Here is a 22,687-nt window from a genome sequence, read left to right on the forward strand (position 1 = left end):
GTATTGGGGTGGGAGTTACCCGATTTTCCAGGTGTTGTGTGTCTCAGTTCCCCTGGCTAGGAAAAGGGATTCCCTTCCCCCTTGCACTTCCCAGGTGAGGCGATGCCTCGCCCTGCTTCAGCTCTCGCTGGTCAGGCTGCAGCAGCTGACCGGCACCGATTGTCCGGCACTCCCTAGTGAGATGACCCCAGTACCTCAGTTGAAAATGCAGAAATCACCGGTCTTCTGTGTCGCTCGTGCTGGGAGTTGGAGACTGGAGCTGTTCCTATTCGGCCATCTTGCTCCGCCCCCCTCATTTTTATTTTAAAATTTTTATTTATTTATTTCTGAGGCAGGCTCTATGTTGCCCAGACTAGTCTCGAACTCCCAGGCTCAAGCAATCCTCCTGCCTCAGCCTCCTGAGTAGCCGGGACCTTAGGAGTGGACCATGCCCATCTCATTTTGTTTTCATATATCCTAGAGCTAAGATAATGAATGTAAAGTGATAAAGATAATGGCAGTGACAATGACAATGACGGGGAAGGTAGTCATAGTCAGACCTTCCCCATACAGTGATTTGATCACTCTCCATGCGCTGCACCTGCATTAACCCAGGTGATCTCCACACACTGCCCCAAGATGGATGGAGAACACGTGATTTTCTGCAACATACAGAAGAAGAAACTGAGACTAAGAGACAGTGACTGGCTTAGGATCACCCCAGTGATGGACAGGGAGCCACCTGACCCTCTGGGTCCCATCATCTTTTCCCCAAACAACCACTGGCTCTAATAAAAGAAAAGCATCAAATAATAATAATGATGAGGTCACGATGTCAATGAACTGGGACCTGACTGGTCATTTGATTTTATAGTTATCTACTTATGCTTTGGGGGAAAAAAAAAAAAAGTCACCTATGCCCCAAGGTGAAAGTCAATGTCACACTCCTTGGCATAGCAGTGAGTTCACAGATAAATATGATGTGGACACTGCCCTCAGGGAATATAGAGCCCGGTAGGTAGAGCCAAGCATGGGCATAAATAACAAGAATGGAGCAATAAGAATAAAAACAACACCAACAGTGGCTGAGCGTGGTGGCTCATGCCTGTAATCCTAGCACTTTGGGAGGCCAAGGCAGGTGGATCACTTGACAAGGTCAGGAGTTCGTGACCAGCCTGGGCAACATGGTGAAACCCTGTCTCTATGAAAAATACAAAAATTAGCTGGGCCTGGTGGTACACGCCTGTAGTCCCAGCTACTCAGGAGGCTGAGGCAGGAGAATCGCTTAAACCTAGCAGGCAGAGGTTGCAGTGAGCCGAGATTGCGCCACTGCACTCCAGGCTGGGCAACAAGCATGAAACTCCATCTCAAAAAAAAAAAAAAGAAAAGAAAAGAAGAAAAAAAACACCAACAAAATACCTCCTAACACCAGGAGCCCAGGAGCACTTTCCACAGCCGGGCTGCGTCACACTGCTTTAGCTCCCTTACCCTCACAGCGCCGTCCTGGGTAGGTGTTATTAGCATGCCCAGAGGAGAGATGGAGAGCCAAGGTTCAGAGACATGCAGTGTGCACATGCCAGAGCAGAAGTCCATGAATTCACGTGTGGAAAGTTCCTAGAATGGCACTAGGCTCCAAGCAGGAAGCAGGAAGGGGCAGGTAATCTCTGTGGAAGTTTGGAGGCAGAGGGGTGACTTTGGGGCAGTGGATTGCGTAGGGCTTTCTAGAAAAGGTGACACCAGGGCCAGGTCCCAAAGAATAGAGATGATTTGTATATTCAGAATTGGGGAGAGGTGCTTTCCTGATCCACACAAGAGCAAGAGTAGATGCTAGGAGATAGGAGAAGAGTAGGAAGCTGGGTCTGGCAGGAGCACGGATCATGAAAGGTCGGCAGGGAAATTAGAAGAAAGATGTGCAGGACCACAGGCTGGAGAGGGTGTTGGACACCTTCCCTTTACCAGACAGAGTGCCTGGGTGACATTGTCTCCTTGATTCAATCTCTACGACTCCACAATGGACTGACATTCGCACGACCAGAGCACTTCAATAGCTTTCCAGAAGCCATGCAGCTTCTCAGTCACAAGGCTGGGAGTCACCCAGGTCCATCTGAGGCTGCGTCTATGCTCTGCTCATGGCCCCATGCTCCAGCTTTGAACACGAATTTAAGAATAGCGGATTCATTTTTATATTATTGAAGGCAGGAAAGCACTGAAGGTTACTTAGCTGGGACATCTCATAAAAACTTTTATGACATCATTTAAATCAGAGCCAGCAAAAAGGTCACTACGTGTGGGCAAGCTCCACTAGTAGCTTCTGTCAATAATAGTGTGTTATGCAGGATTCTGAGGCCTTATCTAGGCTCAGAGGGAAGGAGCAGCATGTAATCCTAGCAATGTGTGCCGTGAGTACAGAGGCATCGAGTCGGTAAGAGTTCCAGACATGTGAAAAGCATGACGGTTTAATGGTTATCAGGGTGCACAGGGAGCCTGAGCTTGACTGTCAGCCTTGACAGCAGCCAGCCCTATGACCTCCGGCAAGCTTCTCAGTCACTTTAGTCCCAGTCTATTCATCTGTAAATGAGGTCCTACTAAGAATAAAAGATGTCTTTGCCTGCCTAGGGAAACTGAGTTCTGAAGCCATGGTACCAACTGAATCCCAGAATTGGTTTTAAACCTGCTTAATTGACCAATAACAGCCCACCTCAGAAATCGAACCTCTGAAAGCCAACCAGTGAGGGTGGCAGAGTCTACAAGCCAACTAAGCAGCAGTGGAGTTACCCCAGTGAACATGCTTGAACACACCTGGACACACCTGGACAGCTCAGGAACATGCTACTGGGATGGATGTCAACCCACTCCCACTCTGTCCAGCACAACCCAAAACAAACTTTTCATCTTTCTGAGTGATGGTTAATTTCGGTGATGTGAGTGACACGCATACTGGGATACACTGTAAACTCTATTTTTGTGTATGTTTGAAATTTTTCATAATAAAATTGACTATGTATTTTTTTAAAATGTCCACAATTCTTTCCCCAAACCCAACATCTTGCTAAGATAAATGAGAAATTCAGCTTTTTGGTTACAGATATTCAATGTGGTCTCTTTTTATGACACCCTGACAGTAAGATCCATTGTGAGGATTAAGTGAGTGAACACATGTAAGGCTTTAAGAATATGCCTGACCCAGAGCACATTCACCTGGAAGTATCTGTACATATTCTCATGTGTCATCCCTGGCTTCAGACCGCTCTGCTGTTACCTTGCAGAAACTTCTTGCTAAAAGCCTGGAATCCTTCCGAGGTCCTGTTTCCGATGGACTCCCGAACGGTGAGACCAGCGATGCTGTCCAGCAAGAGAAGCTCCGAGAGGTTGGCTGACGAGGGTGTCTTGGTGTTGTTAACAAGCAGCCATACGTGGGCTGTCTGTGCTTCGCTTGGCCCAGACACCTAGGGCAGGAGGAGAAGGCATGAGGGCAGATTTACTGACAAATCCAGCTTCCTCAAATGGGGCACGAGCCCAACCTGTGCACATTAGGCACCCAGGAAGAAGGAGGGTAGCACCGCCTCACAGAGGTTCTGCGAATTTATCAGGCTCCGTATGATTTCAAAGACCCCCAGGAGGGTTTTGACCCACACTTGCCAAGCTGTTGCTTGGAGACGGTTTCAAAGAAACCGAGACAGTGAAATCATCCCTGCAGAGAATCTTAGAAGAAAAAAAAAGTCCAAGTGCAGAGCTAGTCAGGCTGGGGAGACTGTGACAACCAGCGTTACCGAGGAAAGCAAAGAATGGCTCTTTGGTACTTAGTTATTTTAAAGATTCAGCCTCAGCCCCGGGTCTCCGATGGTCATGTGATCTCCAGGAAGGACCTGAGCAGCTCATCTGCCTCTTGGATCATCTCCCACACTCAGGCTCTGCCCAATATGTGTCTCAATGGCTCTACTGCTGGAAGCCATCCAGTGGCCAATGCAGCAGACTTATCACCTGGGCTCTGCACTCTTGCCCTCCCTTCCTCTCTAATCTTGTCTCCCAGCCCTCCTGCACCACCTTCTCCCTAGCTCTGCTGAAATACATGCAGGAGCTGGAAAAAAGAGAAGGAAGCAACGTGTGTGCTGAGAAGACTGAGCTCTGGAATATAAGTGAAAAAAGCAAGCTTCAGAACTGTGAATGTAATATACTGCCACCTATGTGAAAAAAAAAGTAGGGGAGAAAGAAGGTGCACATATGTATGCATGCATGTGCACACACTTTTAACTGCATGCATATGGCAGAAAAAGTCACTAGAAGGATATACAAGAAACTACTACTAACACTGGTTGCATCCAGGAAGGCAAATGATGTAGTTGAGGGCCTGTGATAAAATGAGGGTGGCACAGGGAAGGCTTAACTCAGCAGGCCTGGGCTGTCCAAACCCTCCACATTCAAGAGAAAGGACTGGCCCTTGACCAGCTCCTGAGAGATAACCTCTAAAGCCTGCAGAATATCCTTGCCTGGGTCCTTTGACCTCCCCAGATAGCTGATGCCAATGATTTGCAGTGGGTGCCTTGGACCCTGCCATACTGAAATGACCTCTGGAGGGGCTGGAGAACAAACAACTGAGGTCAGTCTCATGTATGCTCCATGCCTATGTGACTGAGCCTGAGAAAAACCCTGGACCTCAAGGCTCCAGTGAGCTTCCCTGGTTGGCAATATTCTATCTGCATCGTCATATATCATCGCTGGGAGAACTAAGCTCTGTCCGCATAATTCATCCACTGAGAGAGGACAGCTGGAAGCTCATGCCTGATCTCCCCTGGGCTGTGCGACATTTGCCTTTTTCCTTTCCTGGCTTTAATCTGTACCCTTTCTCTGTAGTGAACTGTAACTGAGCAGAATGGCTCTTCTGAGTTCTGTAAGTCCTTTTAGCAAATCACTGACCCTAAGGCAGGTGCTGGAGACCCCTGACATAAGGATAATATGTAGGATTAGTAACCATCTTGTGGGATTAGGAAGGTTAAAGACCTAAAAAACATGAAACAACTTTGAAAACTGTCAGGTACCCTATTAATGATTATAATCTGAAGCAAAATATATCATACTTTTTTCCCATTCTAAATGATCACTGTGGATTTTTACTGACAATTATTTAATTGCAGCAAAAATAATCTCAGTCCTAGTGTTGCTACATGAGATACCAGAGACCTTGCTGTTTGTTCACTGCTCACGTGTCCAGACTTGTGTAGGTAAGCCTAGGATTTATCTGTTCTTAAATACATGACTCTACTAAAATGATTTGGGCAAATCCAATTATTTTCTCTTCAAATATAAACCACCAAGGGAAACTTACCAGTGCACATTTCTGAAAAATTACTCCATTCTCAGAAGTCCCTTGAACTTCTCTTGAAATGTCCCCATACTACAATAAAATGTAGAAGTTATTAGAAAATGAGAAATATTTCATGCTATACATATATTTAATAAAAGTACAAGATGATGAAATTTTTACAGGAGGGTAGAAGGATTACTGCTACTAATCCTTAAGTAATCTTGAAGTCTTATTTTTAAAAGAGCATTAAAGGATTGGAAATTAAAACTTACGGAAAGAAGAATGTGGACATGAGTTTACACCACAGTATATTCCCGGTCTGGGTGTATGTGTGGGACACTTGTTGTCACAGGGACTCAGCCAACCAAGATTGACATACCAGCAAGAGGGATGTGGGCAGACGAGCGAAGATATCATTTTACATGTATCCTGTGCTTCCCAGGTGTAGGCTGACAGTACTCCTGCACACCACGGTGCACTGGAACAAAGGGCAGTGTGTCTGGCGGCTGGAGGCAGCCTCTCTGTGAGCTTGATCCCTCATCAACATAGGGAATCCCCCTGCCAAGACTTGGCCTCCTCCAACCCTGTAATGGCTCCTATGGAAAGGTTCCAAAGGAAAGCCAGGGCTCATCCATCAAATACAAGCCTCCTGCTGCCTTTGAAACCGCAGGTTTCCTTTCCCTTTGACTAATAACAAATATCTATTCATTTCTCCCTTTGCCATGCTCCCTACCCCAGGGCCCTCGCCCCTGCAGTATCCACACACCTCCTTTAAATGGGACTGGACCCTTACTTCATCAAGGAAGCTCTCCTCGGCTCTCCTTGCTGTGACGGTCACGTCTTTCCCACTCTCTGCCTTGCACACCTGTCATCTGCAGTGGGACAAGCTGTATTCTGGGTCCCAGACTCCAGCAGCTCTCAGTGATACTAATAATCATATGTCTTGTTTAATTTTTACTTATTTTTCATTTGTGTAGACATGGGGTCTTGCTATGTTTCCCAGGCTGGTCTTGGACTCCTGGCCTCAAGTGATCCTCCTGTCTTGGCCTCCCAAGGTGCTGGGATTATAAACGTGAGCCACCACACTGAGCCTAATAAACTGTCTGTCACTGGCTGAGGGCCAGGCATGGCACCCATCACTTTACATACATGAGTTCTATTACCCCCATTTTATAGATGAAGAAACCAAGGCTCAGAAAGATTAACTCTCTTGCCAAAAGTCACACAGGCAGGAAGCTCGAGACTCTCCCCAGGCCTGTGTGACTCCAAATCCTGTGATCTTTCCACAACATGAATTCCCTCTCCACAGAGTAGAAAATTGTGTAGAAAATTAACAAAAATGCCATTTTCCGAAGAACAGACTGACGACATGCAACGGCATCAGCCTGACCCAGGCCTCTGATTCAGTTGAGCTTTCGTCCACCACACCCACTCTAACGCCTTTTAAACGTGCTGGGACCCTAAGGTAATTTGCCAAAGCCCTCAGGCAGGGACCTGGCTTTCTCTTCTTCTGACCTTCATAGAGCATCTTGTAAACAATAACTGATAAATACAGCTTGTGAAGCAAATCAACACAGAAAGGACGACTGAGTGTGGAAGGTGCTGCCCTGTGAGGTGACGAGTTACCTGTTACTGGAGAGGACTGGAAAGAACAACGAGTATTTGTAGTGGGGTCATATCCCCAAAGGATATGTCCATGTTCTGATCCCCAGAACCTGTGAACGTGTCCTTCTTTGGAAAAAAGGTCTCTGAAGATGTAATTAAGCTGAGGATCTCAAGCGATCATCCTGGACTACCCAGGTGGGGCTGACATCCAATGACAAGTGTCCTTATAAGTAGCACATAGAGAAGACACAGACCCAGAGGAGGCCAAGAGCAGATGGAGGGAGACAGTCAAGCGATGCAGCCACAGCCAAGGAAGGCCTAGAGTCACCAGAAGCTGGAAGAGGGAGGAGGATCCTCTCCTAGAGCCTGCAGAGGGAGCGTGGCCTGGCCAGCACCGTGATTCCAGACCTCTAGCCTCCCCAACAGTGAGAAAATACATTCCTGTTGTTTTCAGCCATGCTGTTTGCGGTCATTTGTTACAGCAGCCCCAGGAAATTCACATCACTACTTAGCAGGGAGCCCAAAAAAGGGCTCTTGGCCATTGTAGCTCATTGGCCAAGCTTAATGGTTCTCAATACCACCTTACGTCACTGAACCCACGTGATCTAAAACAGACTAGAAAACAATAGCAAGAGCATGGAGTAGTGGTTAGAGAAGAGGCTTCGAATCTTGGTTCTGCCACTTCTACCTGTGGGACATGGAACTGGTTTTTTAATCTCTCTAATCCTCAATTTCCCATCTGTAAAAGGAGAATAAAAATACTACTGTTTAAGAAACTCATAACGAGGCTTAAGTGAGATTATGCATAGAAAGTGCTAAACCCAGTGCCCGGCCGGTAGTAAATGCTTGTGAAGTGCTCACTGCTATTATGGGCACAGTCATCTTTAATAGCTGGGAGTCACTTGGTCTGGTTGAAGCACAATCCAATCCCTGCTTTGGAAACACCAGACGAGGCAGCCTAATGCTTGACTCAAACCTCCTCTCCATCTAAATACTGTATGTCGTGTAGCAGAAATAGCACCTTGGAAAAATAAATGGATTCACTCCCCAATGATAACTATAGTTATCATTAGAAAGAGGAGGAACAGCGTTTTTTAAGCAACAAAAGCCTGTGCCATTTTATACACAGCCCAAAATTGGTTTCTTTCCAACTTCTGGTATTCACGTTAAAGTATTGAACTTACTACTTACCAGGCGGTGTGTTATAGGAGACTCTCTTTTAAATAAGTTCTTCTTAGGCCAGGACGGTATAAAAGCAAATAAGGAATGAGCCCATGGCCCACTAGAAGCTGCAGAGGTTGAGACTGGGATCAAGACTTCCATTTTCTTGTCCAATTTCATTCCAAGTGGTGCTTCCACTGCAAAACAGCAATGTGCATACCTTATATAATGCGGAAAGACAGTAAGGCATAGAGCTTAACCTCTAGAGGCAGACTACAGGGTACATGGAAGGCACCTGAAAAATGTTTGCTGGGCAAGTAAGTTAATGAATGAATGGTATCATCTCTTTGCCAGGAAAATGAGACATGCTCATTGGGAAGCTACAGAGCTTAAACACAGTATTTTTCAAAGCTTGGTCTCCTTACCTGGGTTGTGCAGCCCTACCTAGGAATCAGAACTGCTGGGCAAGAATGGTGCCTGGGGTGATTCTTACACACATGACATAAGACAGCCCAGGGCTCGAGTCCTGGCTCTGCCCCTCCAGCTATGAGTCCTTGGGCATAACCTCCAACCTCTCTATACCTTGGTTTGCTGAATTCTAAGGCAAACAGTATAGGTATTACCTTACTAGGTCCTTTTAAGCACTCGCCTACTACAGAGTAAGCCCTCAGTGAACACCACCAACCACCATCCTAAAGAGGTTGTGTGCATGGCCAGACACAAACGCCTGCTGAGCCCTCCAATAGCAAATGACTCCCAGGCCAGGCGCGGCGGCTCACGCCTGTAATCCTAGCACTTTGGGAAGCTGAGGCAGGCAGATCATGAGGTCAAGAGATCAAGACCATCCTGGTCAACATGGTGAAACCCCATCTCTGCTAATAAATACAAAAAATTAGCCTGGTGTGGTGGCGTGTGCCTGTAGTCCCACCTATTCGGGAGGGTGAGGCAAGGGAATCACTTGAACCCGGGAGGCAGAGGTTGCAGTGAGCTGAGATCGCGCCACTGCACTCCAGCCTGGTGATAGAGCAAGACTCCATCTCTAATGAAAAATACAGTAAAATAAATAAAATAAAATAAAGAAATTACTCCCTTAGATTTTTCTGTGTCAATACATTTGGAAAGTTCACGAGCATTGTGTGTAAAGCACAGGAATGTCACTTAAAAGGTCCTGGCTGGGCTGTCAGGGTCCCGCTTCAGTGGATGCAGCCCAGGTGCTGATCAGCTGTGGGACCTTGCACAGATCAGCTGAGTTCTCTGGGCCTCAGTTCCCCTCACCTGGGAGTGCGGCTAAGATACCAATCAGACAGGGCTGTTGTCTGAGCAGCCAATCAAATGCCACACTACACGTGAAAGTGCTTAGATGTATCCAATGCTTCAAGTCAGCAATTTTAGTTTTGAAATGGCCTGGATGGTGGCATTGTGCCTTCTTCAGCATTTGTCTTCTATTCAAATACACACTCATTTGACGGCAAATAAGATGTGCTTTTCAGTCTTTCTTACCCAGCATATTGATGGTAAAGACTACAAGTGCTTTTGAAACTTTCTACAGAATTTCAAAATACATGCAGGAAAAAAACTAAAATTTGATTTAAAAAAAAAAAAAAGGCTGTGGAGCTGGGTCCTAGATTAAATTACAGTATTTTTTTTTTCCTTCCTTGGGTTTTATCTCGGGGTGATTCAGTTCCTCAGGTTGGGATGGGATAAGGGCTATTACCGCATCAAGCATCGGGGGACTGATGGCCTCGCCATGGAAACAAGCGAGTGCTCCACCCGGTCGGCGGCTGGTTCAGAGCATCAGGAATGTCTGAGTAGAGCGTATGGGTGCAAGTGAGACCAGACATCCATCTCTGGATCCCAGCACAGCACCTTGGGCTAGGGCACAAATGCTTGTGCAGAAAGCAAGCACGACATAAATTCTGAAGGCCACACCTTACCCTTAAGCGCTCCATCTCTGGTCCACCTATTTATGCTTCTCTGGCTCTCCTGGTCCCCCGCTTTAATGAAGACTCCAAGGTGATCCCTCCCTTCAGAGAGGACCCCTCCTCTATTCAGCAAGAATCCTGCTCAGTCTACAGAGGCAAGTGGGGCCCACCCGAATCCCAGCCCATCCCGTTCCCCAGGACACCAGAGTTAGGCACAGAACCCAGAAAACCCCACCCATTGGCCCCAGGGATAGTGTCAGGGACAGGCCGGGGACCCACGCTGAGCCCAGGGGTCTGCACTGAAACTGTCACAGCCACTGGGAAAAGTCTACACTGCAGGTGCCAGCCATCAGACTCAGAAGCCACGGACTGCCCACAGCATCTTTCCCACCCCAGGGCAAGGATGTACCTGCCTGTGAAGGACGCTCACCAGAGGAAAGCAGGGCGGCTGAGAGGGAAGGAGAAAGGCAGAGCCATAGGAGCATTGAGAACCTTGTGCTCCCAGGTCCAGCAGTGCCAGGGCCTGTGTGTTTCAGTTACAGATGCCAATCAATTCCTCTTGATGAAATGAGTGTCAGTTGAATTTCGACCACTGAGTGTGGTAAGCTGAATAAAGGTCCGCAAAGAGAGCCAGGTCCTAACCCCATGAGGCTGTGAATGTTATCTTAGGGTCACAGACACTTTGCAGATGTGATTTGATTAAGGGCCTTGAAATGGGGAGATGGCCTGGATTATCCTGGTGGGCCCTAAATGTCATCACAGATGTCCTTGTAAGAGGGAGACAGAGATTTGACAGAAGAGAAGCAGGCCAAGTAACTACCGAGGCATGATGCCATGCTGCTGGCTTCCAAAATGGAGGAAGGCAGTATCCCTAATCCATCCCTAAGGAACGCAGGCAATGTGGCCATAGATGCTGGAAAAGAAGAGGAAATGGGCTCTCTTCTGGAACCTCCAGAGGGACCAGACAGACACCCTGACTTTGCCCAGTGAAACTGATGTTGAACTTCTGACTTCCAGAACTGTAAGAGAACAAATGTGTGTGGTTGAAGCCACTAAGTTTGTGAACATTTGTTAGGGAAGCCACAGAAAACGGATATACCCCATTAATTCACACATTCTGTGTTTCATTCACCACATGCCTTCAGGGGATATCAAAAAGGGCCTACCTCACCCCAGGTTCCACTGTGCACTAACACTTCAGCCAGCTTTGAGGTGGAGGCACACTGCCCTAGTTCTGTAAGGTCAGGGAATGATCTACTTGTCCAAAGTAGAGAGGTGCTGGAAGGATCAGCAAAGTGTGAGGGAGCTGGAGGAAGGAGGGCTTCAGGCTTCTGGTGTTTCACGCTCAAAACAGGAGAACATCAACCAGAAGAAAAACTCACCTGCAGTCCTAAAGTGACAGCATTCTACTTTGGACCAAACCATACGGGGCAAGTCCTAAAAAATTCAAAAGACACAGAGTCAAAATGGAACACATACTTGTGAGAAGTGGTGATAAATAATCTTTGTAAATGGCTCACATGGAGAGGACCTGCACTTTTTTTTTTTTTTTTTAAGACAGAGTCTCACTCTGTCACCCAGGCTGGAGCGCAGTGACATGATCTCGGCTCACTGCAGTCTCCGCCTCCTAGGTTCACGCCATTCTCCTGCCTCAGCCTCCCGAGTAGCTGGGACTACAGGCACCCACCACCACGCCCGGCTAATTTTTTTGTATTTTTAATAGAGACAGGGTTTCACCGTGTTAGCCAGGATGGTCTCGATCTCCTGACCTCGTGATTCACCCACCTCGGCCTCCCAAAGGGCTGGGATTACAGGTGTGAGCCACCGCGCCCGGCCAAGGACCTGCACTTTTATCTGGAAGTGTGAAGTAAACTTTTCTAAGTCAGCCATCCCCGCCAGCTTCTGAGTAGAGAATTCTCTTCCCTTTCCCAGGGAAAGAATCAGCACCCTCATGAATGCATTTCTGGGAGCTGTCAAGGGAGGACGCACCATGTGGTTAAAATGTCTTATCATCAGACAGACCTAGGTTCAAACCTCAGCCCTGCCCTCCATCAACTCTGTGACCCTGAGTAAGCCAAGAGCCTCCGAATTCCCAAGATCCTGCAAGTTTCCACGGTCTCAGATAATACACTAGACGGGAAGTGGAGAGAACTGGTCTCCGGCTGGAACCATTTATTCACTGTGTGTCCTTGGCTAAGCCTCAGCCTCTCTGAGCCTCAGATCCCTCTTCTGAAAAGTGACCTCAAAGCCTCCCCTGAGTCTGTTCAGCCTCACTGGTGATGAAAATTGGTCTAAACTGAACCTGGCCAACCCCTTCCAATTTATCTTTGTCAATCACTCGGCTCTAGAAAGACTCAGACCTCACTACTGAATAATAATAAAAGCTCTCCCAGATGGAACCTTCTCCATGTACCAGTGCTTACACTATGTGCACTGAGTGAACTGTACAAGTAGTCCCTATAGTAACCCACGAAGCATTATCCTCATTTTACAGCACTACCCCTAGTCTACGGTAACAAGATAACACTCCAGAGCCTGGCATGCAAGCAACCTAACCCAGCATGTGTGCTCACCGGCACCTGCACGCAATGGCTGGTTTCTGTGTAACGGAAGGAGAAAGGATGTGTATGCAAACTGAGCGGCATGCTCAGGACTGGCTTTGGGGTCCAGTTCTGATGACTAGTCCATGTGGCTACCGTTCACTTGGCTCTCACGTGGGCCAGATGCCACAGAAAGCATGAGTTGGGATGGGATCGATGGGACACTGTTGTGGCCACCGTCCGTGTGTTTCAGGCCCCGTCCTTACAGACCTCCAGGACCCCAGCTAGGGCAGTTCTGCTGGTGTGACGTAAGCCCAGCTGGACTGGAGGCTGACTTTCCCCCAAAAGTGTGGAGGAGGCCCACCCACAGAGATGGAGACTCGTGGAGGGACACAGAGGAAATAATGGAAATTGCAGAGACGGAGGCAGAGACAGGCAAGAGGTGAGGGAAGAGGGAAAACGGGTGCAGCTCGATCCAGCCAGCCTTCTACCAAACCCACCCCAGCATTCCTCGTTGATGGAGCCAAACATTTGGCTTCGGTTTGTTCACATGGAGCTTATGTTATGTTACGGGCAGCATAAATAATTCTATTTAAAATAGTAAATTATGGTACAAACATTCTATGGAGTACCAGGCAGCTATTAAAAAGAATAAAGCAGCATGATTGAGAATTCCACTTCCGGGCATATACGCAAAATAACTGAAAGCAGGATCTTGTAGAGATATTTGCACATCTGTGTTCACAGCAGCATTATTCACAATAGCCAAAAGGGGAAGCAAGCCAAATGTCCATCAATGGATGAATGGATAAGCTAAATGTGGTCTATCCATAAAATGGAATATGCAGCCCTGGGAAGGACAACATAGGGAGATCCCATCTCTACAAAAAAAATAAAATAAAATAAGAAGAAAATTAGCCAGGTGTGGCACATGACTGTACTCCCAGCTATTTGGGAGGCTGAGGCAGGAGGAATTACTTGAGCCCAGGAGGTCAATGCTGCAGTGAGCTATGATCATGCCACTGCATTCTAACCTATAAGATAAAGTGAGACCTTGTCTCAAAAAAAAAATTAACAATAAATAATAAGCTGGGTACAGTGGCTCACGCCTGTAATCTCAGCACTTTGGGAGGCTGAGGAAGGCTGATCACTTGAGGTCAGGAGTTCGAGACCAGTTGGGCCAACATGGTGAAACCCTGCCTCTACTAAAAATACAAAAATTAGCCAGGCATGGTGGTGGGTGCCCATAATCACGGCTACTTGGGAGGCTGAAGCAGGAGAATCACTTGAACCCGGGAGGCAGAAGTTGCAGTGAGCAGAGATCATGCCACTGTACTCCAGCCTGGGTGACAGAGCGAGACTCCGTCTCAAAAAATAAACAAATAAAAATTAATTAATTAATTAAATAAATAAATAATAATAACGGGGAAACTATGTATGTGTGTGGCAGAGGAGGTATATGTGAACTTTCTGCCTCTACTAAAAATACAAAAATTAGCCAGGCATGGTGGTGGGTGCCCATAATCACGGCTACTTGGGAGGCTGAAGCAGGAGAATCACTTGAACCCGGGAGGCAGAAGTTGCAGTGAGCAGAGATCATGCCACTGTACTCCAGCCTGGGTGACAGAGCGAGACTCCGTCTCAAAAAATAAACAAATAAAATTAATTAATTAATTAAATAAATAAATAATAATAACGGGGAAACTATGTATGTGTGTGGCAGAGGAGGTATATGTGAACTTTCTGTGCTATGTGCTCAATTTTTCTGTAAACCTAAAACCGTTCTAAAAATCACAGTCTATTACTTAACAACAAATATATCCATGTGGTCTCTGATATGAACATTTGCCAATAGATGGCAAGGCATCCATTGGATGGTGCACTGAACTCCACACAAATGTACGTTTGTACAACCTCTGTCCCCTGGAACTTTCTATTCATTCTTTCAACCAGCATGTTCTGCCTATTAGACACTGTGCTAGGGATCACACGTCAGGCAAAGCAGACCTAGCCCCTGACCTCACACAGGGACAAAGCTCTCCTTACCAGTGGACATTGCCACTTGGGAGGAAGGGGCAGATTCCCAGGGAGCAAAGGACCCAGGCTGACCTCCATGAGAAGCCCTTGGGTAGCCCCAGTGCCAGGCACCCTAGGCCAGGTCTCCCAGGGCAGTCTCGCTGGTTTCTGGGCATCTCTGATTCTTGTCCTCACCGCAGTCCCCAGCCTGGGGAGGTGCCTCTCTGGGGACTCTGACCACCCTGGGCAGCCGCTCCCATAAGCACCATGCCAGGTGCAGCCAATAGCACCTTTCAGTGGCCAGCCTGCTCCTCCCTGTCATCCCTCTCTTCAAGCTGACACAGCTGCTGTCAAGGTCACCACAGCCACTCCAAGGTTCCACTTAATGACCAGTCCTCCTCATCGCACACACTTACCAGCAGCATTCGGTATGTGCTTATTCCAGCTTCCCGTGGCTGCTGGACAAATTACTGCAAACATAGTGGCTTAAAACAATACACATTTATTCTCTGATAGTTCTAGAGGTTAGAAGTCTGACACAGGTCTCAATGGACTAAAGTCAGAGTATTGGCAGGGCTGTGCTCTTTTCTGGAGGCTCCAGGGGAGAACCCATTTCCTCTCCTTTTCCAGCTTTCAGAGACTGCTGCGTTCCTTAAGTTCATGGCCCCTTCCTCCATCGTCAAAGCCAGCAGCAGCTGAGTCCTTCTTACGTTGCATCTCTCTGACCTTCTTCCAACATCTCCTTCTGACTCTCTCCTCTGCCTGCTTCTTCTTTTAAGGACCCTGATGATTACACTGGAACCATCAGATAATCCTGCATATATTCCTTATTTTAAGATCAGTTGATCAGCAACCTGAATTCTTTGTATAACGTCAATTCCCATGACCACGAAACCTAACATATGCACAGGTTCCAGGGGTCTAGACGTGGGCATCTTTGGGAGCCATTATTCTGCCGACCATGGGGAGCCCCTTCTCCCTTCCTGAAATGCTCTCCACCCTTGACCTTGGGTCGCATTCCTGGTTCCCTTTCACAGAGGCCACATGCTCTCCGCCTCCTCTGTTGGATCTTTTCCTGTTCCCAGTCAAAAGTCCTGGGGTTGCTCCAGGGCACTCTTTCCAGTGGAGAGCTCCTCCTGAGGTGAGCTCATCCAGCCCCTCAGATGTTAAAGGTCATTTATACACGGACTGTCCCCCCGTGTAAATCTCCAGTCCAGATTTCTCCCCTCAAATCCAGACGTGAACACCTAAGAGACATGTCGAACTCAACAGCAGTGATTTCCAACCCGAGGCTGCTGCACATTAGCCAGTGGCATCTCCTTTCTGCTGTTTGCTCAGGCCGAAATCCTTGGATTTGTCCCTGATTCTTCTCTTTCTCTCTCTCAACCCAGAACCAATCCCAGTAAACCCCACTGGCCCGACCTTGAAAAAACATCCACAGTCCAGCAACCTCTCAGTAGCCCACCATTATCTCCCCAGTTTAGCTCTCCTCCATGGCCCCCAGGCCTCCCGCCTGCCTGCTCACCACTTTCCTGCTCACCCCTCTGCCTGCCATCTGTTCTCACCCCTGCCACGGGGGTGCTTGGAAAGGAAACATGAGAGGGGGGCACTTTCTTGCTCAAAGCCCATCCACAGCGTCCCATCTTACTCAGAACAACTGCCGGAGTCCTGGCCAGAAACACGGCCTTGCCCGTCCCTCACTGCATTCGGGGACCTGCTCAGCTGTCACCTCCTTGAAGCACCTTTCCTGCCTGTCCATATCACAAGTGCTATTCATCTCTCAGACCACTCTGCCCACTGTGTGCATCTCTACAGCCCCCAACCACCGGTGGACACACCACAGAGTAACATGATTCCTGCCTTTTTCCTGCTCCAAGAATGCAGGCTCCTTAAGAGCAGAAACAGGTCTTGGTCTGCCTTGCGCTGTTGTATCTCAAGCATTTAGGACACAACCTGGCACCTAGAAGGCCCTCAACAGCCATTGCGAATGAATGGCCCAGAGGCCTGGTCTCTACTCCCCCTCCACTGCCTCCTCCCCTTCCAATCCACTTCCAGTAGAACGGTCTGCATTGATGAAAATGGTCTAGAATCTGAGCTGTCCAATATGGTAGCCACTAGCCAGATGGGGGCCACTGACATGTGAAATGTTTAAGTTTAGTCATACATGGTGACTGTAGTGGACAGTGTCCTTTTAGACCATCTGGGAAATGGATGTAATTTCCTCTTAGTTCTCTCTCTGTAAGAAGAAAGGGATGATAAATTAGCACAGAAATCTTGTGTTCAGGTTTACGAAGCACTTTCTTGTAGAGCCTAGACACTGACAGCAAGTGCTTTGCGATAGGCAAGTCTGGGTGGGCATATTCACCTCACCTGGAATCACTGAGGCCTCAGTTTCCTCATCTGTACTATGGGGATATTATACCTTCTTCATAAGGAATTTTAAAAGATTAAGGCCGGGCGCGGTGGCTCACGCCTGTAATCCCAGCACTTTGGGAGGCCGAGGAGGGTGGATCACAAGGTCAGATCGAGACCAACCTGGCTAACACGGTGAAACCCCATCTCTACTAAAAATACAAAAAATTAGCTGGGCGTGGTGGCAGGTGCCTGTAGTCCACTGCACTCCAGCCTGGGCGACAGAGCGAGACTCCGTCTCAAAAAAAAAAAAAAAAAAAAGATTAAACCAGAAAATAAATGTAAAGCTTTAGCATAGTGCCCAGCACAGAGTAAATACACAGCAAATATACAATTGTTATTATTGCTATTATTACTATATATTACTATGTATTGCCATTCAGGAAGTCCTTACTTAACATCATCGATAAGTTCATAGAAACTGTGACTTTAAGCCAAATGGCATACTGTATAGCAAAACCAAATTTACCCTAGGCTAGTTAATACAGACAAGAGCTGTTCCTACAGCATACAGTGCTTCTTTTGCTTAAAGTCAAAGTATCCAAGAACCTATTGATGTCCCGTGAGGAGTTACTGCATATCATCATAACTATTATTATCACTGCTCGTTACTGTTCTTATCATCACCATCATCATCATTTCTGATAATGCCAAGAAGTAACTACGAAATCACCACTTTGCAGATGAGGAATGTGAGTCTCAGAGCTGGACTGAGCACCAACTTCAGGAGAATGGAGACTCAGGCACGTTGAGTGCTACATCCCCAGGAGCTGCACAGAAGCATCAAGAGTACCCAATAAATATTTATAAATTGACACATGAAATATCCAAGTGTCCACAGCTAGCAAACAGTAGAGCTGAGGTCAGAACTCATGTTTCTAGACTCTTAGCCCTGGTTCCAACCCTCAGCCACTGCCTCACCACTTCCTGCCAACCTCAGTTACTTCACTTGCATTCATTCATTCAACAAATACTTTTGATCACCTACTATGTGCTATTTTGAAAATGAGGATACGTCACCAAAGGAAACATCAAATGCTCTACTCTCAAAATACTATTTAGGAAAATTACAAGCAAAATCATAGCATACTATATATAATACAAACAAAACAGTAACATACCATAAATAGTGTATTAGAAGGTGATAACAACAGTGGGGCAAAATGAAGGAAAGAGGGACAGAGAGTAATGCTATTTTAAATGGGGTGTTGTTGAAAGGCCTTACTGGGGTGACAGAGCAGCTGTCGGGGTATCAGGGGGAGGAGCATTCACTTAAGCAAAAGAAAGACACGTGGAAGGGCCCTGAGGTGAGAACACACCCAGGGTGTTCAAGGAACACAAGGAGGTCCGGGTGCCTGAGCAGGGAGAGTGAGTGGTTTCTGCTCTGGGGACAATGGGAAACCACCGTGAGCTACTCCGTGATGAGTGGCATAATAGCCCTTTTAAATGGGACACTCTGGCTGCTCTGTTGAGAACAGAGAAGTACTCAAGGGGAGACGCAAGGAGGTCAGTCAGGCGGCTCCACAATAATCCCAGAGAGAAGGTGGCAATTCAGATAAAGATGGTGTTTGTAAAGAGAGTGAAAACTGTGTTGATTGTGGGTGTGTTTTGAAAATAAAACCCATGCGATGTGCTGACTAAATGTGGGGCTTGGGGAGAGGGAGGAGGCTAGGAGGGTGCCAAGGCCTTTGGGCCCAGAAAGAAGAAAGACAGAGGAACCACTGGCAGGAAGGGAGCCTAGGGGCAGGATTTAGGTTCTGCCTTGGTGCATCAGTTGTGGAGTGCCCATGAGTCTCCACGGACCATGGCATGTAGGCATGCAGATCCATGGTGGATTGGAGCTCAGAGAAGGTCTTGGCTGGACATCGAAATTCGAGAGCTGCCAGTGGATAGATAGATCACCAAAGATGTGAGTGTTGACAGAGGGAAGAAGAGAACCCAGCACTGAGCCCTGGGGTACTCCGGCCATTAAAGATCAAGTGAAGCACAGACACCCTCAAGATCTCCGTCTTTCCTGACCAAGCTCTCAGGAAGTTTTGTTTTGTTGTTGTTGTTGTTTGAGAGAGGGTCTTGTTCTGCCATCCAGGCTGGAGTGCAGTAGTGAGATCATAGCTCACTGCATCCTCAAACTCCTGGTTTCAAGCCATCTTCCTGCCTCAGCCTCCTGAGAACCTGGGAATACACAGGCATGCGCTATCACACCCAGCTAATAAAATATATATATATGTTTTTGTAGAGGTGAGGGTCTCACTATGTTTCCCAGGCTGCTTTTGAACTCCTGACCTCAAGCTATCCTCCTGACTTAGCCTCCCAAAGTGTTGGGATTACAAGCGTGAGCTTATTTGACTAATAGTTCCCTTAACTTGGAATTCCAAGGCTGCAATTTTGAAGCTATAGTAATTACACAGTGTAACAGATAATGTTACATCGTATCTGGCTGATTTTTTGTTGTTCTTTTCTACAAATTTGGGACACACCCAATCCACTGAACTTGGCATCACAACCAACCTAAATTACTGTTGTGTGGTGCTTCAAGTAAAATAACAAAATGATACTATTAGCATAATGAAATGGTGAAAATGATGAAAGGATCCCGTTCTGAAATAGACACTTAATCTTTCAAAGGGGCTGGGTGGTTTCTTTCATCTGAATTCTTGGGACATCATATAAGGCTTGCTACCTAGCAGTGATTTCTCAGACTTGTTGGTCTTGGGACTCCTTTACAGATTTGCCAATTATTGAAGGCTCCAAAAAACTTTTGCTTGCGCTGATTATATTTATCAACATGTACTCTCTTTAAATTAAAGGTGAGAATATTTTAAAGTATCTATTAATTCATTTTAAATAGCAATAACAATGCCATTCCATATTAACATAAACAGCATATTTTCTGAAAACTAAATAAACTAAAACTTTTATTTTCTAAAAATAAAGTGAATAAAAGTGAATAAATTTTTTTTTTTTTTTTTTTTTTTTTTTTACATTTTTGCAAACCTCATCTATGTCTGAGTTAATGGAAAGAGTTGGATTCTCAAATCTGCTTGTACATTAAATCTGCTGCAACATCACACTTCCTGTCACCTTGGAAAACTCCATCGCACAATTGTGAGAAAAAGTAAGTAATATCTCAGCATTACTGTGAAAATAGCTCTGACTCCATGGACCCCTATAATGGTTCGGTGACCCCAGGGAGTCCCTGGGCCCCACTTTAAGAACCACTGGGGAATAAAACGCATTCCCAGTGGATATCAAATGATCAAATTAAAAAAGGTAAAATCCCCACCCACAGTAACTCACAGTCCTGCAAAGGAAACAGACAAGCAGCCAAAACGATGTGGTAAATGTTCTCACCAAGAGATGTCCCAGCATCAAGGGGCCAGAGACGTGGAATATGACAAGCCCCTCCTACATGCCGGCCGCACCCACGATGATTCCTCCACCTGGGATGTCCTCTCCCCACTCTTTCCCTGGCTAAACCTGCCCATCCTTCAAGTCTCAACTGATCTCCCAGACTAAATGACCTCCTTCCTCCACCCTCTCTCATGGCTCCTCATCCTCCTCCTTACAGCAATCACAGTGTGCAATTAGGCATTGGTCTCCCAGCCCCCTGCACACAGCATGGGACTTAGCAAAGGTGCAATAAATATATATATATAGATATAGATATGGAAGGAATGGATGGATAGATGGCATCAAATAATTACATGAAGGCATCAAATAATTACAACAGGAAGAACTAACCTGTGCCTTAGGGAACTGTGCTCTGGAAACAGCCCTTACACCACTGCTCAGAAGAGGAAGCAGAGACCTGAGGGCTGTGACTTGCCCCAGGCCCCAGAAGAGGGAGTGGCCAAGGCAGGGACACACATGGCTGGAGCTCTTTCTGTACAGTGTGCAGAAGGGCTGTCCCAGACAGGCCCAGAGAGACGGAGGAAGGCTGGTCCCATGGACAGCTGGGATGGGTATGGGTGTGGGCAGGGGCAGGGCCAGGGCCCAGGGGACATGCTCAAGATGCCAAGGGCACCTGAACAAAGGTGCTCATTCCCAGATTCCTGCAAAGGCAGGCCCTTAAGGGTGAGGTGCTCTAGACTCACCATGGTCCTAGATGGCTTCAGGCCCTTCCCAGTAGGCACCGTCCCTCCCTTCTGGCAGGGACCACCCTCAACACCACTGTGGCTGACAGAGACCAATGTGCACCAGGATCTTCTGACTCTGGCTTCCCAGAAGGAAGAGCTTGTGCAAAGCAGGTGAGGCCAGGCACACGGGCTCTGAACTCGGGGGCCAGGGAGAGAGCACAGGACAGGCCTGGGGATTCGACTTCCTGAGCCTTGGTTTTGTCACCTGCAAAACCAGCCAGATACTCCCACCTCACAGGGCAGATGAAAGAACCCAGGGAACATGTTCTGTCATTAGACTTTTGAAAGCTCAGGACACTGACATGGCATTTTTCCAGTGAAAACCTAAAGACAGAAAGGGAGCAGGGTCTCTTTTAAGACTAAACCTCTGGAAGTGTCGCAAGTGTCCTGGGGTAGAGAACACAGCAGGACAGGACCCACCACCCTGGGAGAGAGGTGGGAGGACCTCAGGGCAGCATCTGGCCAGGGCAGTCCTGGGAATAGGAGCCTGGGTGTGCTACCAGGGACAATAAGATGGGGGAGGGAAAAGTGCCAGCATGGGACGGGAGTGGTGGGATGTCTACCAGGACAGACCACCCCAGAGGTCTGGGGGAAAATGGATGCAAGAAGTGGGAAAACCATCACCAAGGGCTAGAGGTGAAGTGGTGGGACCTGAAGCCAGGGGGTGGCAGTGGGGAGGGAGGAGGGGCAGACATCCGAGCTGATTTGGAGGAAAAGGCACCAGGACTGGTGACCAACTTTGTGGGGGGAGGTCAAGTCTAGGGTGACAGCCAGGGATCCACGACTTTCGAGTTTAGGACCACAGAAGGACGGCCAGGGTGAAGTAGGAAGTGGCTAAATCCATCAGCCAGGAGAGTTCAGTCAACTAAGAGGCCAGCCAAGAGCCCCCACTTTCAACAACCGCTGCAATCTCCCAGTGCTGGCCTCTGCAAGGCACTCTGCATGCGTGAGCTCATCTAACCCATTCCACCCTCTGGGGTGGACGCCGCCACGGCCCCGTTTCAACCATCAGTAAACTGGGGCACAGGAGTGACCTGCCCTAAGTCAAAGCTCGTAAAATGGAGAGCAGGATTCGAACCCCGGTCGCTGGTGAAGTCCAAGCCCGCAGACGCCACATCCCGAGGAAGGTCTCCAGTTTCCCTCGAAGCTTTCTGGCCATGAGCGGGATATACCTAAGGGCCGCGAGGCACCCTGTTCAGATCCTGCCCTCCTTCATTCTTTGCGAAATACTAAGGGTCCTCCCTGCCACCGCCGGTGCAGACGAAGTCAAACCACTAGAGTCAGACCGGAGGCTGGGGGCGGGCCCTCCTTACCTGCGTGCTGCTCTCGGGCCCCACCCCGCTCCGCCCGGGAGGAGTCCTCAGGCCAGGCCCAGACCCGGGAGCCACCTGGGGATGCCGAGGTGGCTGCGCGCCGACGGGGCGCCAGCGGGGACCTGAGCTGGCGCCGAGCCAGCCTCGGTCCCCCAGCGCCAGGGCTACCGCCAGGAGGCCCCCGGCCAGCACCCACGTGGCGCGCCCCCAGGAGCCCAAGGGGCCCATCGCCTGCCGGACCCGCTACCTCAAAGCGGCGGGTGCTGCCGAGTCGCCGGAGCTTCCGGACCCCAGGCCCGCC

At 48.0% G+C, this 22,687-nt stretch overlaps 1 protein-coding gene across 1 annotated transcript in view; it reads right to left on the reverse strand.

Annotated features, from left to right (window-relative positions):
* EVC2 (EvC ciliary complex subunit 2) overlaps positions 1 to 22,687 on the reverse strand; it is a 92,853-nt gene extending 70,166 nt beyond the window's left edge. Inside the window, 5 exon segments of the mRNA XM_017887082.1 lie at positions 3,239 to 3,425; positions 5,303 to 5,371; positions 8,078 to 8,244; positions 11,352 to 11,406; positions 22,387 to 22,687. Coding sequence (XP_017742571.1) covers positions 3,239 to 3,425; positions 5,303 to 5,371; positions 8,078 to 8,244; positions 11,352 to 11,406; positions 22,387 to 22,614 — 706 coding nt within the window. The 5' untranslated portion in view covers positions 22,615 to 22,687.

The sequence above is a fragment of the Rhinopithecus bieti genome, unplaced genomic scaffold, assembly GCF_001698545.2.
Source record: "Rhinopithecus bieti isolate Rb0 unplaced genomic scaffold, ASM169854v2 scaffold_16601, whole genome shotgun sequence".
In the NCBI taxonomy this organism is placed as follows: domain Eukaryota; kingdom Metazoa; phylum Chordata; class Mammalia; order Primates; family Cercopithecidae; genus Rhinopithecus; species Rhinopithecus bieti.